Source organism: Salvia hispanica, chromosome 1 (genome assembly GCF_023119035.1).
Source record: "Salvia hispanica cultivar TCC Black 2014 chromosome 1, UniMelb_Shisp_WGS_1.0, whole genome shotgun sequence".
Lineage (NCBI taxonomy): Eukaryota > Viridiplantae > Streptophyta > Magnoliopsida > Lamiales > Lamiaceae > Salvia > Salvia hispanica.
Genome location: NC_062965.1, coordinates 47,511,872 through 47,527,239, shown reverse-complemented (window position 1 = coordinate 47,527,239; position 15,368 = coordinate 47,511,872). Strand labels below are relative to the sequence as shown.

At 35.9% G+C, this 15,368-nt stretch overlaps 4 protein-coding genes across 6 annotated transcripts; 3 read left to right on the top strand and 1 right to left on the bottom strand.

The window, feature by feature from the left end:
* Positions 1 to 1,056: 1,056 nt before the first annotated feature.
* Positions 1,057 to 4,738, top strand: LOC125205427 (probable dolichyl pyrophosphate Glc1Man9GlcNAc2 alpha-1,3-glucosyltransferase). 2 transcript variants are annotated; one of them, XM_048104362.1, is made up of 5 exons: positions 1,057 to 1,818; positions 2,379 to 2,585; positions 2,902 to 3,139; positions 3,475 to 3,572; positions 4,172 to 4,393. In XM_048104362.1, the coding sequence occupies exons 1-5, from the start codon at positions 1,090 to 1,092 to the stop codon at positions 4,256 to 4,258; spliced, it is 1,359 nt and encodes a 452-aa protein (XP_047960319.1). In that variant the 5' UTR covers positions 1,057 to 1,089; the 3' UTR covers positions 4,259 to 4,393. The 2 variants fall into 2 exon arrangements, with proteins under 2 accessions (XP_047960319.1, XP_047960311.1); XM_048104354.1 differs by lacking the exon at positions 3,475 to 3,572 and having other exon boundaries at positions 4,172 to 4,738.
* A 1,107-nt stretch (positions 4,739 to 5,845) lies between these two features.
* On the top strand, positions 5,846 to 9,492 carry LOC125202732 (uncharacterized RING finger protein C4G3.12c-like). 2 transcript variants are annotated; one of them, XM_048101177.1, is made up of 7 exons: positions 5,846 to 6,066; positions 6,770 to 7,006; positions 7,085 to 7,726; positions 8,119 to 8,289; positions 8,485 to 8,630; positions 9,058 to 9,168; positions 9,246 to 9,492. In XM_048101177.1, exons 1-7 carry the CDS (start codon positions 5,929 to 5,931, stop codon positions 9,325 to 9,327), a joined length of 1,527 nt encoding a protein of 508 aa, XP_047957134.1. In that variant the 5' UTR covers positions 5,846 to 5,928; the 3' UTR covers positions 9,328 to 9,492. The 2 variants fall into 2 exon arrangements, with proteins under 2 accessions (XP_047957134.1, XP_047957133.1); XM_048101176.1 differs by having other exon boundaries at positions 6,767 to 7,006.
* A 678-nt stretch (positions 9,493 to 10,170) lies between these two features.
* On the top strand, positions 10,171 to 12,377 carry LOC125213334 (10 kDa chaperonin 1, chloroplastic-like). Its single transcript, XM_048113823.1, has 7 exons — positions 10,171 to 10,320; positions 10,438 to 10,496; positions 10,718 to 10,768; positions 11,342 to 11,407; positions 11,515 to 11,562; positions 11,803 to 11,832; positions 12,120 to 12,377. Exons 1-7 carry the CDS (start codon positions 10,233 to 10,235, stop codon positions 12,186 to 12,188), a joined length of 411 nt encoding a protein of 136 aa, XP_047969780.1. The 5' UTR covers positions 10,171 to 10,232; the 3' UTR covers positions 12,189 to 12,377.
* A 567-nt stretch (positions 12,378 to 12,944) lies between these two features.
* Positions 12,945 to 15,275, bottom strand: LOC125202824 (acyl carrier protein 1, mitochondrial-like). Its single transcript, XM_048101297.1, has 2 exons — positions 14,983 to 15,275; positions 12,945 to 13,371 (listed from the first exon to the last, which is right to left on the bottom strand). The coding sequence occupies exons 1-2, from the start codon at positions 15,175 to 15,177 to the stop codon at positions 13,195 to 13,197; spliced, it is 372 nt and encodes a 123-aa protein (XP_047957254.1). The 5' UTR covers positions 15,178 to 15,275; the 3' UTR covers positions 12,945 to 13,194.
* Between the last annotated feature and the right edge of the window lie 93 nt (positions 15,276 to 15,368).

The following is a 15,368-nucleotide window of genomic DNA, read 5'->3' as shown; positions in this document are numbered from 1 at the left end:
TGCTAAGTACAACTAAATAATAATCATTAGATATTCAAATTAAGGGCCTAGATCATTAACCAAGAAATATCAATACGATCAACAAAAAACGTCAATAAAGCCATAGGATTAATTCCATAAAATATCAATAGGGGTATTAATGTCAATTAACTACATGTTTAGTTATAACTAACTTTTAAAAGAAATTCCAAAACTTTAAACTCATATAACATATATCAAATTAAAGATAATTTTATAAGGATTCCAACGATATCATATATGCATATGTTCCGACGTCAAAATTTGAAAAAAAAATTCAAATTTTTTCAATTTTTTCGTAAAGCAGAAATATCAACATACTATATAAAATATGTCAATATAATACATGTAGAATGTCAATATAAGCAATGGGTTAACATTCTTAAAGCATCGTGTTGACATTCTCAAAGCATTGTGTTGATATTTCCTAAACACTATATTGACATTTTCATCTAAAACCCTAATTTGACGTTTTTTTTATATTTTTTTTATTTTATTAATAAAAACGAAAATTACACGTGGCAAATTGTAGACCACACGTTTTCTAAAATCCTATGACCTTAAATTAGTTGTAGTTAGCAATTAAATAATTAGTTAGCAATTGATCACTCCCCTATTATTAGCAGTGTTTAATTATTTTAAGTAGCAAATACGGGTACTTTTTGAAATTTGTCTATTTTTCGTTTTGGATATTTGAGTATGTACAATGGATTTGTATCGTTCGAAATTCAATTTTTTTGGAAAGTTGATTATATGCGAAAAAGCTTTGGTAAAAATTTAAATTGCCATTAATGTACGTATGTTTTAAAAATTAGCCTTATTTTAATTAGAACTTGAAATAAAATGCACTGTTTTAGTAAAAACAAAGTCATTTATGTTACGTGGGATAATTGAAATAAATTTAAAAGCTAGTACTATATGATTTTTTTTATTATATTTTCAAAAACTTAACTGATAATTTCAGTTTATGAGAAATTCCAAAATATACGTAATTGTGTATTTAGTTTAAACACAAAATGTTTATGTGAATATTCAAAATTCACTACTGACAGTTAGTAACCAACTGACCCAATGACGAAACCCCCAACCAACAGTGGCGTTGTGTGGTGGCCGGCCCTCGTCGCCGCCGCCGTCAAACTCCTCCTCATCCCGGCCTACCACAGCACCGATTTCGAGGTCCACCGCCACTGGCTCGCCCTCACGCATTCCCTCCCCCTCTCCCGCTGGTACTCCGACACCACCAGCCAATGGACCCTCGATTACCCCCCTTTCTTCGCCTACTTCGAGAAATTCCTCTCCATCTTCGCCGCCAGAGTCGATCCGACCATCACCGACCTCCACCGCGGCCTCAATTACGCCTCCTCCTCGGTGATCCTCTTCCAGCGCTTCTCTGTCGTGCTCTCCGATCTCGTTCTCGTCTACTCCGCCCACAGATTGACTAGGAGCAGGAATTTTAGGGCTTTAGAGAGGCTTTTGATCTCGGCGTTGGTTATTTGGTCGCCGGGGTTGTTGATCGTGGATCATATGCATTTTCAGTACAATGGATTTCTGTTGGGGATATTGCTGCTATCTATTTCGTTTATGGAGGAAGGGAGGGATTTGATTGGGGGTTTCATTTTCGCGGTTTTGCTATGTTTTAAGCATTTGTTCGCGGTGGCTGCGCCGGTGTATTTTGTGTATTTGTTTAGGCATTATTGTAGGGGTGGATTGGTCAAGGGATTTGGGAGGTTGGTGCTTATGGGTTCCGCAGTCGTGGCGGTCTTTGCCGCAGCCTATGGGCCGTTTTGGTACTATGGACAGGTAGATGTTGTCTCAATTATGCTAGTAAGTAGTAGTTGTTAATGTTTAATGTTGTAGAATGTGAAAACGCATACACCTGTACCAGATCCTTCTTTTCTTCGTCTTTTAGGTGTGTTTGATGGTTTGGATTTGATGCTGGTTCTAAATATCGTGTGAATTTCCTAGTCTCCTTATAGAGTTCTGTTGTGAGTTGATAATACATACTAAATTAAGTTTAGATGACATTTATGAGAAGTTGTTTGTTGATTCTTGATGCATTTGAAAATTCACGGCACCAGTGGAGAGTAGAACATGTACTGATATCTTAGCTTATTGTTGTTTCTGGTTATTAGTACTTGTTATGTTTAGAATGGCAGCAACATAGAAGTCCATACAGCTACTTTCTAGTTCATCTGAATGCTACTATATGCCCTATGATGTGTTGAATTTTGCATCCATCCAGGATGAGATGTGGTTGAAGATTTGTAGTTATGGGATTCAGTTAGAGTGTTTTGTTAGTTGTTTGATTTCAGAAATAGACATTTACAGAATGTATATTGTTTCCACCTGTAACCTTGCAGATACAAGAAGTTCTCCAACGCATGTTTCCTTTTGGCAGGGGACTCTGCCATGCTTACTGGGCTCCAAACTTCTGGGTATTCTATATAATGTTGGATAAGGCTTTAGGATTTTTGTTTACACGACTAGGTTTCAGTATCAAAGCCCCTACAGCCTCATTCACTGGTGGCCTTGTTGGAGATTCCTCGCCTTTCTCCGTTCTACCCACGGTAAGAATATATAGTTTTGTTACATGTACTAACTATCTCAATTCAGTTGTAGAAGCTGGCATTGTGCCTAAGCCTACAATCAAGAACTTATTGCTAAGTTGTTATTTATCCATGCCTTCATTCTTGCAAGAATATTGGCTTCAAGGATCCGTAGTTTTGCGCCCAATTTTTCTTCTTCTCTATATTACCCATATGGTTTGTTGGATATTAGATCTTGAATAATGTTATGTAAGAGTAATATTAGTTTCATTTATATTTTAGATTAATTATGTGAAATACCAAAGGTAAATTTTGACCAAATGGACTATAAATGCAGATCACCCCTCTTATTACGTTCATCACAGTTCTCTTGGCAATCTCTCCATGTCTGATAAAGGCATGGAGGAATCCCCAACCAAGGATGATATCTAGGTGGGTATCATACGCTTATACATGTGGCTTCCTGTTTGGGTGGCATGTCCATGAAAAGGCGTCACTTCACTTTGTGATTCCACTTGCTTTGACATCCTTGAAAAGTGTGGAAGATGCCAAGCATTACTTCTTTTTATCCATAGGTATATGATTACACTCTCTAATTTTTATACTTAAAATGACTAACCTGCTTTGGATTGAGCACTTGTCCACTCATACGATGTTACTGCTCTAAATTGACTGATATGCAAACTAATAAACATTTTCTATCTCTAAGTTGATTGATATGCAAATTAATATGCATCTTCTGTCTCTTAAACAATTGTGTTCAAACTATTTCATTTTTCTCACATAACTATTATGTGGTACTTAAAAAAGGCAATGTTGATGTATGAGTCCACCTATTTCTTCAATCTACTGACATTGTGAAATAGAATTCTACAAGTAGGGTAGTCTAATGAGGAATTGATATCTGTAGGCTGCTTTAGTTCACTCATAGATATCCCACTTCTGATAAATGAAGATGGAAAAAGAACAGCAAGAAACTCTCATCCGAAGAGGTCACAACAATTTCAAGTATGGTTTTTTTGTTTTCTTATATCTACACCAAGATATTTGTAACTGACCTCTAAGATGTTACTCTGTTTTTCTATTGAGCAAGTAATGCTGCTGTCTTGACAAATTTAGCTTGCCCATATTGGTGAATGGACTCGAAAAATTCTTGTGTTATTTTTGGATTCAGTCTTCATCATCTAATAATGTTTACGCAACAGCTGAGGGAAATGTTTGATTGCAATTTAAGGAATGGTTTAACTTTGGAAATTGGCCCCAGCGGTGGGTGGGTAGTTGCACATATTCCACTTTCAGTTGGTCATCAGAAGGCCTCATATGCCTTTTTAAACATCTTTCCTAATTTTGTACCAATTGTTAGTGAAATAATAAGTAAAGACGTTTTTAGTGTCCTACTCACAGGGGTTTTGTGAGTAGTGGAGCGGTTCGCCATCGTCCAACTCTCAGGATTAGTTACTCAAAACTAAGGATGTAACCTAATTATCTGGTTGCAATTATTTGTCTTGCTGATTCTGTGATAGTATTAGTAGCTGTTTTTAATGTTAATATGGATTGCCTGCGTTAAGCTTACAGCTTTATCGTGTTTCCATTATCATTGTGTGCAGTATCCTGCTACTCGCTGTTCCCTCTTCTGTTTGAAGCACAAGAATATCCAATTAAAGTCGTGTTGCTGCTTCTACATGGTGTACTAATGCTGTATGGATTTTCTGCGCGTTTTCCCGAGACAAGCGCCATGAGAGACCCTGCTGTGAAGGGAGGTGATAACAAATCGGAAACTAATGCTTTCCGTATTGGGTGGTTCGGAAAATCTTACCTGATCGGCTTAGTAGCGGTGGAGGTATGGGGACAATTTCTGCATCCCATCATTTTTGGTGATGCCCTTCCTTTTCTACCTCTTATGATGATTTCCATATACTGCGCACTTGGGATGTTGTACTCTTGGATTTGGCAACTAACACAGATTGTTTTGACCAATTAGAAACAATTAATCACAGTTAGGATTTAATTACGATGGATTCACCGTACATCCGGGTGCACCCGAAGTGCGACTGGCCGTGATCATCTCAAGCCTCATAACTAACAAATGACTAAGATTATGTTGTTGTAGTCTTGTATTTTTATCAGCTCACTACCAACTTTACATTTCAATGAACCTCAATTTTTGATATACACATGTTACTTGTGCTTTTCAATTTTGTATTTTGTTTCATCATACTGTATGATGGTTAATTATTTTGCATATATGCTGCATAAATCTGATAAAGAGCAAGATATAAAAACTGTGTTTTGACTTTCTGGAATGAAGTTTCATTGTCAAACTTATTTTCTTATCTTTAGGCCTAATTTCGCCCTTGCACTTTAGCTAGCGGAATTATGAGCCTTTGACTTGAGCTTCCAACATAAAATAAATTGCCGTATAACAAAAGTCTTTAGTGCATTAATTCTTTACTCTATAATTTACCGAAGTCTTTATCACATTTACTCTTTACTATATAATTCACAAAAAATGTACTACTAGAATAAGATAGTATTAACAATTTTTTATTCAAATCTACAAGCGTGTTACTTCACACTTTTTAGTTTTTTCTTAATAACTAAACAATCAATAGGCTGATCGAGACACGTTTTATTAGTTGCAGTCACATGCTTCTTGATACCAAACAATCTTTCTTAGTTGGATTTTGCAATCTCTCATAGTTATAGTAAATTTGTTTCGGTGAAGGAAAACATTTACTACTTTGTATATCAGTACTATCAACCAATCAATTAAAATAAATGATTTATTGTCATTTTTATCAATAAAAGACACCCATCAATAAAACCTTACTTTTATGTCTATGCTACGTATAAAGTAAAATGTTATTTTTCATTTTAATTTTTAAGTTTCAATGATGTCTCAATCTTCTATTTTTTGTAGTTTTATTTGCATAAAATTTTGGAGATAGAGTTTGAGCATCCTTTCAACTTGAAATTTAAAATCCGGTGATATTTAAACTACAAAAATCTCTGACCTTTTTATACCAATTTCCGACTCAATTAATATGCCTTCAAACTACGAATTTAACAATAATGCCTCAAACCTGGTTTTCAATTTTGAATTTCAACATTGAATGTATATCAAATTTTAGCTGCATCTATAAAAAAATAATAGTTTTAGCAAGGCCAAATTGCATATCAAATGAAAAGGATTGATATTTTATTTTACACTATTTGTTATTTAAAGAGTTAAATCTAATTTATAGCAAGATCCAAATTTAGAATTTAAAATTGCAATTACCTCTAAAATAAGCAAAGAGGAAAAGGAAAGGGGCTAGAAATTGTGAGTGGAATTTCACTACCTTCATCTCCTTCACAAACATTCATGGCTTCAGCCACCAATCATCTCCTTAGCCCCAAATCCTCAAACATATCCGGCTCCGGCGAGTCCAGGCTCCGTCGCACTAAGCGTACGCTCTCCAATATCTTTTGTGGCGCTTTCCGTTCCAAGTCAACTCTTCAGGTCTGTATATATATATATATATATATATATATTTTGAATTTCTTGAATGAATTAGAAACCAGTAGCCTTCTGATTATGCAATTCTTCTAGCTATGATGCCTTCTTGATTGAGCCAACTGCTTAGAGTGAGCTGCTTTGACCTTTTGATTTTTGATCTGAATTGATGCTTGAAATGTGCAAAATATGAGCTAATTTTTCGGTGGCTGGAAAGTATTTGTTCCATGATCGATTAGCTTCGTATTCTGTTCCGAAGTGGTCTAATTTTGTTGATCAAGACTCAAGAGGGGTTTGGAGTTGGGGCTAGGGTAAAGGGGTAGTTTAGCGGTTTGGAGGCTAAATATTCTGACTAACAAGAAACTTATGAAATTGTGTAATACTACTTTGTTATAGGAGAGATTTGAAGCTATTGTGATCTTGGTGGATAATTAGTTGTTGCAGTTTGCATGTAATGTAAGGGATTTTAGAACTCAACTGAGTCTGAACTAATATGGTTGTTAGACAAAGATTACTGAAACTGGTGAGCAGATTGGAGAAGAGGATAAAAGAATATCTTAATTGATATGTGAAATTATTGTTTCAATTTTTAGGTATACAACTTGCTAGTACAAGATTTTCCACCTAATGGTGATATTTTCTATGAGTTTGTTGTTTAATTTCTTCTGCTACATTTTAGTAAGGCTGTTAATTGTTTTGTTCCTAGGAGCTGGGAGATGGCCCAGCGGTAAATTCAATTTGCTACACTAAAAGCTTATCTCTAGTTGATGCTCAAAACTCAACCCTAGAATCCTCTTCTGTATTCACATCGGAATCAGGGGAGGCAGTGCCCATATATGAAAATGGGGACTCATCTGACAGAAGCAGTATCACTGAGGACGCTTTTCCTGAATCTGGTCCAATCGATGTTCAGTCAAGCAGAGATATCAAAACTCTTCCACAATCGGTATGTATAGTATATTGTGATCGAAAGTATATATATATGGTAGAACCTTAATCATGAAATTGCGGCATTGTCTGACAGTCTGCTCAAGAATCGATCTCTGATAACGCGATCAATTACATTGCGGAACTTATTGATGCCAATACAGTAACTGAAGACACGGCTTCCATTTATCCAGGTCACGATCAGTCACAGGGGCTCATTGTTCAACACCCGCATTCAAATGATATTGTCGAATATAGCCACAATGCAGCTGTAGGCTACAGTTCTGATCCAAGGTCTCTTTCTATTGTCTCTGATTCTTTACCACGATTTGAATACCCCGGAGATGACCGTGCTCACGTGTCAACAACTTCTAGTTCAGGGTTTATTGTGTCTGACAGTGACCAGAATTTGATAAATGGTGATCTTCTTCGCCTTGATTTGGTTAGTATCTCTTCCAACTCCTTATCTGGTAGCATTGCTGAAGTAAGTAGCCATGAAACTAGAAGAAACAGTATGAGGCTATTTTGGGATGCTTTGGCAAGACGCAGCTTAAGAAGGAACATTGATTCGCCGACATTTGTTTTTGCAACTGGTCTGGCTGGTGACTTAGGTTCACATGACAGATGGCTTCTTGAGTTCAGTGGTGATCTCCATTACTATGGAGCCAGTCGTGATCTTGATTCATTCAGTGTAGGACTTCATCGAAGATATGAAAGGAGATGGCTGTTGAGATCTGAGGTATGTTATTCGCTTGTTTGCTAAATTTGTATTGTTTATACGTTTCATGAATTCTTGGATGCTATTCTTGTAATTATTTTCCTAATCACTAGTTCTATATAATGCCTGTGATTTAGTATTAACTATACAAATGCAATGTGAATCACCTAGATTAAGATTTTAAACAAATACATTTTCTTTTGAGGTGTAAAAACATGGTTGATTTTTTCTCTGAATGTGGGTCATTCTCGTCTCCATCCTGCCTGCAAATGAAGATATTAACCTTTGTGTCTGCAATCATGATATTCATTCGAAAAAAGTTGCAAAGAATGATTTCCATATTCCTAGTTTATTCTGTGTTGTTTGCTCGCTAACTTAATGTATAATACTCACACCATCATTTGTTTGTCTAGGACTCAGAAACAATAAGTGGTATTGATGGGGAAGATGAACATACTGCTTTATGTGCATCTGGACTTCATCTGGATGGTACATGCTCATGTGACTCATTCTTTACAGCTGAAGAGTCAAGTAGTCTTGCAAATATTTCACGAATAGTCCTACTTGCAGAGGCATTATTTGAGGTAGACCCTTGACTTAAGTTGGTTTGATTTTTTTCGACGACAAACTATTTGTTTTGGAGTATGCAAAGGGATATTGTTACTTAAATAAGGACTTTGACCCCAATTGTATTTTGACCTGACCTGACTGAATTTTAAAATTTCTTCTCATATAGTTCTAATGAGAAGCTGAGAAGTTGCTTGATTTCTGTTCCTCAGGTTTTGGATGAAATTCATAATCAGTCTCTGTCACTTTCGCTATCTACTCTCTCGCTTCCTGCTCCAGAATCTGTCGTGGATGAATTCCCTCTCAAGTATTACAAAAAAAATAGTAAGGAGGAAAGTGATTCCACTGATGATAGACAGTAAGTCTTTGTCTTGTGCAGAAGGAAGCATGGTTGCATAATCTGTTTTCTAGAGTTCTACTTCTTTTACCCCTTTGTTACACGTATTCCACAATATAATTAAAATAATGATGTGTCAGTACCCTTCATAAAAACAAAGGAGCAGAAAAATAAAATTATACTCTAGTTAAATGAAGATTATGACATAGCCATACAGAATCAGAAAGGGCTGACTTTGATATAGTACAAGTGATATCCTCTTTTTCTTGAATAGTTCCTTAGCTCTATTGATCTCATAGTTTAGGATGCCTTGAATATGACAAGAGAAGTCATCACGGCTCAACAACTGGAGTTGTGCTTGTTGCAGTTTATTGGTTGATCTCAGATTTTATTTCCTTACCCTCAATTAAAAATAGCCTGTGAACTAATATCGTCTTTGTAACCACAGGTGTTATATTTGCTTAGCCGACTACGAGGAAGGGGACAAACTGAGAGTCCTTCCATGTAATCATGAATTTCACACCCCTTGCATTGATAAATGGCTGAAAGAAGTAAATAGGTATGTATATTCCTTAGCTCTTTGCGCGTCTGTGAGTGTGATCCCGGATTTCTCACTATTTTGCTTTGGCTGAGCAGGGTATGCCCAGTCTGCAGACACGATGTCTGTGAGGGCCGCGGAGAGTGTTCCGTTTCAAACCCACAAGTATTCTCACAATAGAAATGCAACTGTAGATATACTAAAACATACTAGTAAGTTGCTACTTGTATACCTTTCAAGGGCTAACTCAATATGTTGTGTGTCTAGAATCTGTGGAATATGAAACTATGGTGCTGCAATGTATATATAAAACTAGTCATCAACTGTTGTTGGAGATGTCACTAACATGTCTCTTCTTTTGTTTGTGTGTGTGTGTTGCCAAAGAAGGTGAAATGAGTGATATTTGGCACTGTTCTAGTGTATAATGCATATACTATGAATCATTGGACTACTACAAAAGGAAAATCATTATTTTTTCACAGCTATTATTGCAAACAATTACAGCTTTGAAATTATATACACTTTTAGCCAATTACAATTTTTGGACCAATACAATAAAAAAGGGATATTGGTGCCTAATGTTAAGAAATTTTTTTAAAAATATTCTCTTTCCACAAATATTGAATTTGACGTATAATATCACGAACTTTAATTATTGAATTTTTTATACCGGTGATAAAATTCATCTAAACAAGTCTCACTGCACTGTGAGCTAGAACTGGAGGAAAGTACAACTAAAACTATTACTTTGACATTTAGTTCTTTTTTTTTTTTACTTTTAATTATTAATAAGTATATTGATTATTTATATAACTCTATTTATTATAGCCTCTGAATAAGTGATTTGAATTTTTTTTTAAGCTCGAGTACACTACCCGATAAAAAAAATTCTCTTACAATAATAATTATACTAATATAATTTACATTTAACACAAAAAAATGAAGCCCATGTCTAAGCCCAAGCCCAAGCCCAATTAAAGGCACAATAAAATGATAGCCTGCGTCAAAGTTGTACATTCAGCGCAAAGTACAACACCTCACTGCAACTACCGCAGTCCGCAGCTCTCTTCTCTTCTTCCTTATCCATGGCGTCTTCTTCATTCATTGCCCTAACTAATCCCTTTACCTCTAACAAGCCTAACCTACAACTCCTCTCCAATACAACACGCATTGGTTACTATCTCTCTCTCTTCACCTTCAATTTCTCCAACATTTACTCTTATTGAATCTTTTTCACTCCTTTCAATTTAAGCATCATTTCAGCTTTAACATGTTGCAATTTTTGAACAGGTCTTCGGAGGAGCTCGCTGAGAGTGAATGCGATCGGAAAGACGTACGAGCCTGCTAAGGTTCCTCTCTTTCGGTGTATTAGAATCAGTGCGTTTTTTAATGTGTAAATGAAATTGAAACAACATTTGTTTATTCTTACCACTGAAGATTTACAAAATTTGAATATTTTCATACAATGTGGGAGAAATAGGGACAGCTTAAGTCAAGCTTTTACCTTGCTAGCAAGAGTTGCTATTGTAATTCTTATGGGGGTTGAAAGATTCTGGTTTTGTGTTTTTAGGTGGTGCCACAGGCTGATAGAGTTTTGATTCGTCTTGAGGAGCTTCCTGAGGTATTCTTTTTTCCTACTTCGATTTCTTCTGTGTTATTGCAAGTGTTTGGGGATAAGTATATCTTGGATATAACGAATTATTTCTCAGATTCAATTAGTACCATTTTTGTGAGGATATATGTTTTTGCAGTTGTAGAATTGGAGGTCATGTTGATAACATACATTTTGTTGAACACCATTGCAATTAGGCCTATACTTTCAACCACTTGACTTGATATGCATTCGTTTTGCTATACTATGCAGTTGTAGAATTAGAGACCATATTGATAATTTTTTCATATATTCTGAATATGATTCTGTCAAACATAATTGGAGTTAGACTGCTAATATTATGGATTCCTCATGATCCAAACCCTATAAGTTCGTTTTCATAGACAAGGTGGATATCGTATCATCTTTCATAATAATATTTTCTGAATGTGGACGCTTTTAAGTCAGTCTAGAGCTTGAAAAAACTTTAGGGATACAAAGTGCAGTAATATTCAAAGCTCATATGCATGACACATGTACGGATTAATCGTTATAATGCATTGTCTTTTCATTTGGTTAATGGGGTTTCTTTTTTCACTGAAGAAATCAGCTGGCGGAGTTTTGCTGCCAAAATCAGCTGTGAAGTTTGAGCGCTACCTCGTAGGAGAGGTATGTAAAGAATATTAATCTCATAGTTGACGGTTTGCTTGGAAGGCATGTCTTAATGAATAGTTATACTTGTAACTGAGATACATCCTCTCCTAATTCCCGTGCAGGTTGTCTCTCGTGGAGCTGAGGTTCAGGATGTGCAAACAGGAAGAAAGGTAAATTTCAGAAGTTGTGGTTTAGTATGCTTTCTCCAGTTGAAAGCTTTTCCTGTCAACCCCATTTCACTTTTCCTGAAGTGAAGCATTTGCATCTTCAGTTGTGGTTAAGTATTTGCATCTCCAGTTGTGGTTTAGAATACTTTCTCCAGTCGGATTTTTTTCCTGTGAACCCTGTTTTACTTTTTCCTAAAGTGAAGCGTTTGTGTTTCCACACTAATTAAATTTCCTTCTGCACAGGTGCTTTTCTCTGACATAAACGCACATGAGGTATGTGTTTATAATGCCTAAGTTTTGTTTGCATATTCATGAAATCTCTCCACTTGTTCGTTTCTTAGTACACTATTAATTTGTCTTTAGAAGATGACATCTTTGTAGATGCTTCACTGTCTGCATACTGGGATATCCTATCCAAACAAACCATGTGAATGCTGTATTCTGGATCTGTTGATCTGAGTTGAACACTATATTAGTTTAATCCTCGCTTTGAATTTTGATTTGATTCTTGTAATTTTGACATATGGAAGATTATATAAAGTTTTCTGGTTTACTACTAGGTTGATCTGGGAACAGACACAAGGCACTGTTTCTGCAAAGCTGGCGACTTGCTGGCTATTGTCGACTAGTCATCTTACACACTGGAGAAGGAAACAAGACTAAGCTTAACTCGGAGTGCAACAAGTAGCATGTATTGTTATAGCCTAGTTCAGACAGGAATTCTTGAGTAATGACAATGGTGACTATATGAGGTCTAATTCAATAAAAGATTCTCCTCTATTTGGATGGGGGAGAAACCCTCTTTTATCTTTTGAGAATTGAAAATTTGCTTTTCACTTATTTGCCTCTAAACCTCTCACCTCTCCACCCAAAATAAACAAAGTCAAATTGAGAAGTTTATGTTGTACTTATTTTTGTTTTGTTCATGCATCCAACTTTTGATTTCAAAATTATCATAATTTCCAGAACTATCCACTCATCCTGGTCAGAGCTCCCAAAAAATTTCAAAATTTTTTTATCATCAAAATCCTCATTTTTTTTTCTAAAATTTTGAAAACTCTCGAAACTCTGCATACATTGCAAGAAATTCTATGTCAGAAAATGTCACCCGGAATTTTTTAAGAAAGATTAGGTTCCAACTTCCATATTAAATGAGGATTTGATAGCCTAAATGTTGCAAAGATTAGGTTCCAACTTATGACTTTGGCAGTACAAACATAAAAACGTACACAAAGAAAGTTGAGAGCATAAATTTAGGACTACATGTTATTTATGAAGAAGTTGAATACTCCTTATAAGAAATTAAATTTAACCATAAACAAGAAGTTTCAGAAAGGTAAGTACCAGAAATTAGATGTAAAATTAGGTAAAGAATACAAGGGGAGTAAATTAAGGATGTGCCAAATTGGCAACAGATGTAATTTTGTGCCAATAATTTTGTTTAATCGTCACTGCAGCAGAGCAGAGGGTAACATGAGCTTAGGAAAAACAATACAAGAAGAGACTAGGCACCAACATTCAACCCCAGCTCAGGGATATCTTATCTCAAGCACAACTAAATTATTTCCCGTGCAAAGACGGATGGATACATGCTTTTAAGTTATCAAAACACCAAACTATGGAACATTGCATATCTTAGCTAGCCATAGGATGGTTATGAACGTATTCAATTGCAAGATGGCATGAGTCGATCTTATCAGCTTCCTTGTCCGGAATTTCCAACTTAAACTCTTCCTCGATAGCCATCACAATCTCCACATTGTCTAAGCTATCCAGACCCAAATCCTTTTGGAAATGAACATCGGGAGTCACCTGAAGTTATTAGAAAAGAAACTAGTCAGACTTCAGCTATTATTCCCAGCATGGCATATCAGGATGATAGACATTGAAATGCAGATCATCGAATTCCTTTAGAAAAATGCTAATACTTGACAGAGAGTGTAAGAGGTATAATCCTGACTTAAATCTGAACGAGAAGCTCCAGAAAAAACACAAAATTTATGATTAAAGATTACTCAACAAAGTTCAGAAATGTAAATTATGATGGTTTCTACGAAAATTGCTACTTCAAAGAAATGATCCTTGATGTGGTATGAAATAAACGATAATAAGGTCAATTCATTGTGTTTGAACCAATTGTGAAAAGACTAAATAGCATACTTTTATCAACATTTGAATCAATCGATCAAATAAAGAACTTAATTATATGCAGAAGTTCCTGCATGTGCACACACAACAGAATGACAAGTGAAGAAGCCATTCAATTGCAAATCTATAACAAGCAGCACAAGTATTGTTTATTCCTATTTAAAACAGAGTACAGCTTTCTGATTAGAAGTCACATGTTTTCATTTCGAGCCAATACCTATTCAGATCCAGTAGTAAAACAGTACACTCCCACAATACAGCATGGTAAAAATCAGATATGAGAGTTTTCTGTTCATTTCAAAGATACTCCCACAGTGTACATATGTTTGTTTGAACACTTTTACATATAGACAAATCATCAGTATCCCGCCATACTTCAAGTGAAGTCTAGGATTAACAATCAAACCATCATTATGTGCCTGTAGCATTTTGTATCATTTCAACAACATTGGCGACCTATTAATATGAAGCACAATTTGGATTAATAAGCATCATTCAAATCGAAACTACATTCTGTTCACTTCTTCCTCCTTGCATGATAGTAAAAAAAATACGATTGGTGATGACTTAAGAATCTATTGGTCACTTCCAAGAGATTGTACTAGAATCCAAAGTTTTCAGCTTCTTTTGAAAAACATGGAGGGAAAGTTACAGGAAGAAGCTTTTATTGTATTCAACAGTCACTATCGTTCCTATCTGCTAATCAGAGCACACAAATGCAGCTAACAAACTGCATTACCATCAAACAAACCAAGAGAAGTCTACACATGCTTCATTGCCAGTGAATTACAACCCCCTTTCTAGTTTTAACATCCCCGTCCACACCGCTCAGAAGTAAACATGAATCACTATGAAATATCAATGTATCCAATAAATATAAACATCTAAACATTAAAATAAGTAGTAATTGAAATGATATCAACACGTTATTAATGAGTGATTATAAATATGACAAGGAATTTGTGCCGAAATCAGCTACTACAATATAAATCAGGCAATCCGAATCACCTGATATAAATCCAGCATATTCATTCCTAGAGCTCCGTATCTCTATTTACTATATCTCCATTCACCAATATATAAACATAAACAAAGATTATAGAATTACATAACACAACGCATCCCAACCTTGCCAAACAAATCATACACAACGATAACCTTATTTCAAAACTTCCGTTCATACAAATCGAGAAACATCACCGAGGCAATCAAAATGCTTGACATTCTAATTACGGAAAATTATTAAAATAATCGAATAATTGAAGAAACGTAGACCTTGGATGGATCGACTTTGGGGAAGCTCTTGACGACGTCGAGAACTCGGTCAATAACTGCCTGCTTGTCGAGGTGATCGTCGCCGTGGGACGACATCGATCGGACGGTCGCGAGGCGGGATCCGTTTAGGGCAAAGGATTGGGTTACGGGGACCCTAATGTGGCGGAGAATGGCGGATCGCAACGCCGACGCCATTTTCTGTTGCGAATTTCCGGTGATTTCTCGTGCTAGAGCTGAGCAGTATAGATGTTGGAAGGGGGATTTGGAACTGAGAGTGGAAGCACTTAACTAGATTTGGGGGTTCCGTTGAGGGGTATTCTCGGTATTTTCGCTGCGAGGGTTTTTGGGCAAAGCCCACCTTTGAGGATTTCATTTTGTTAAATTTC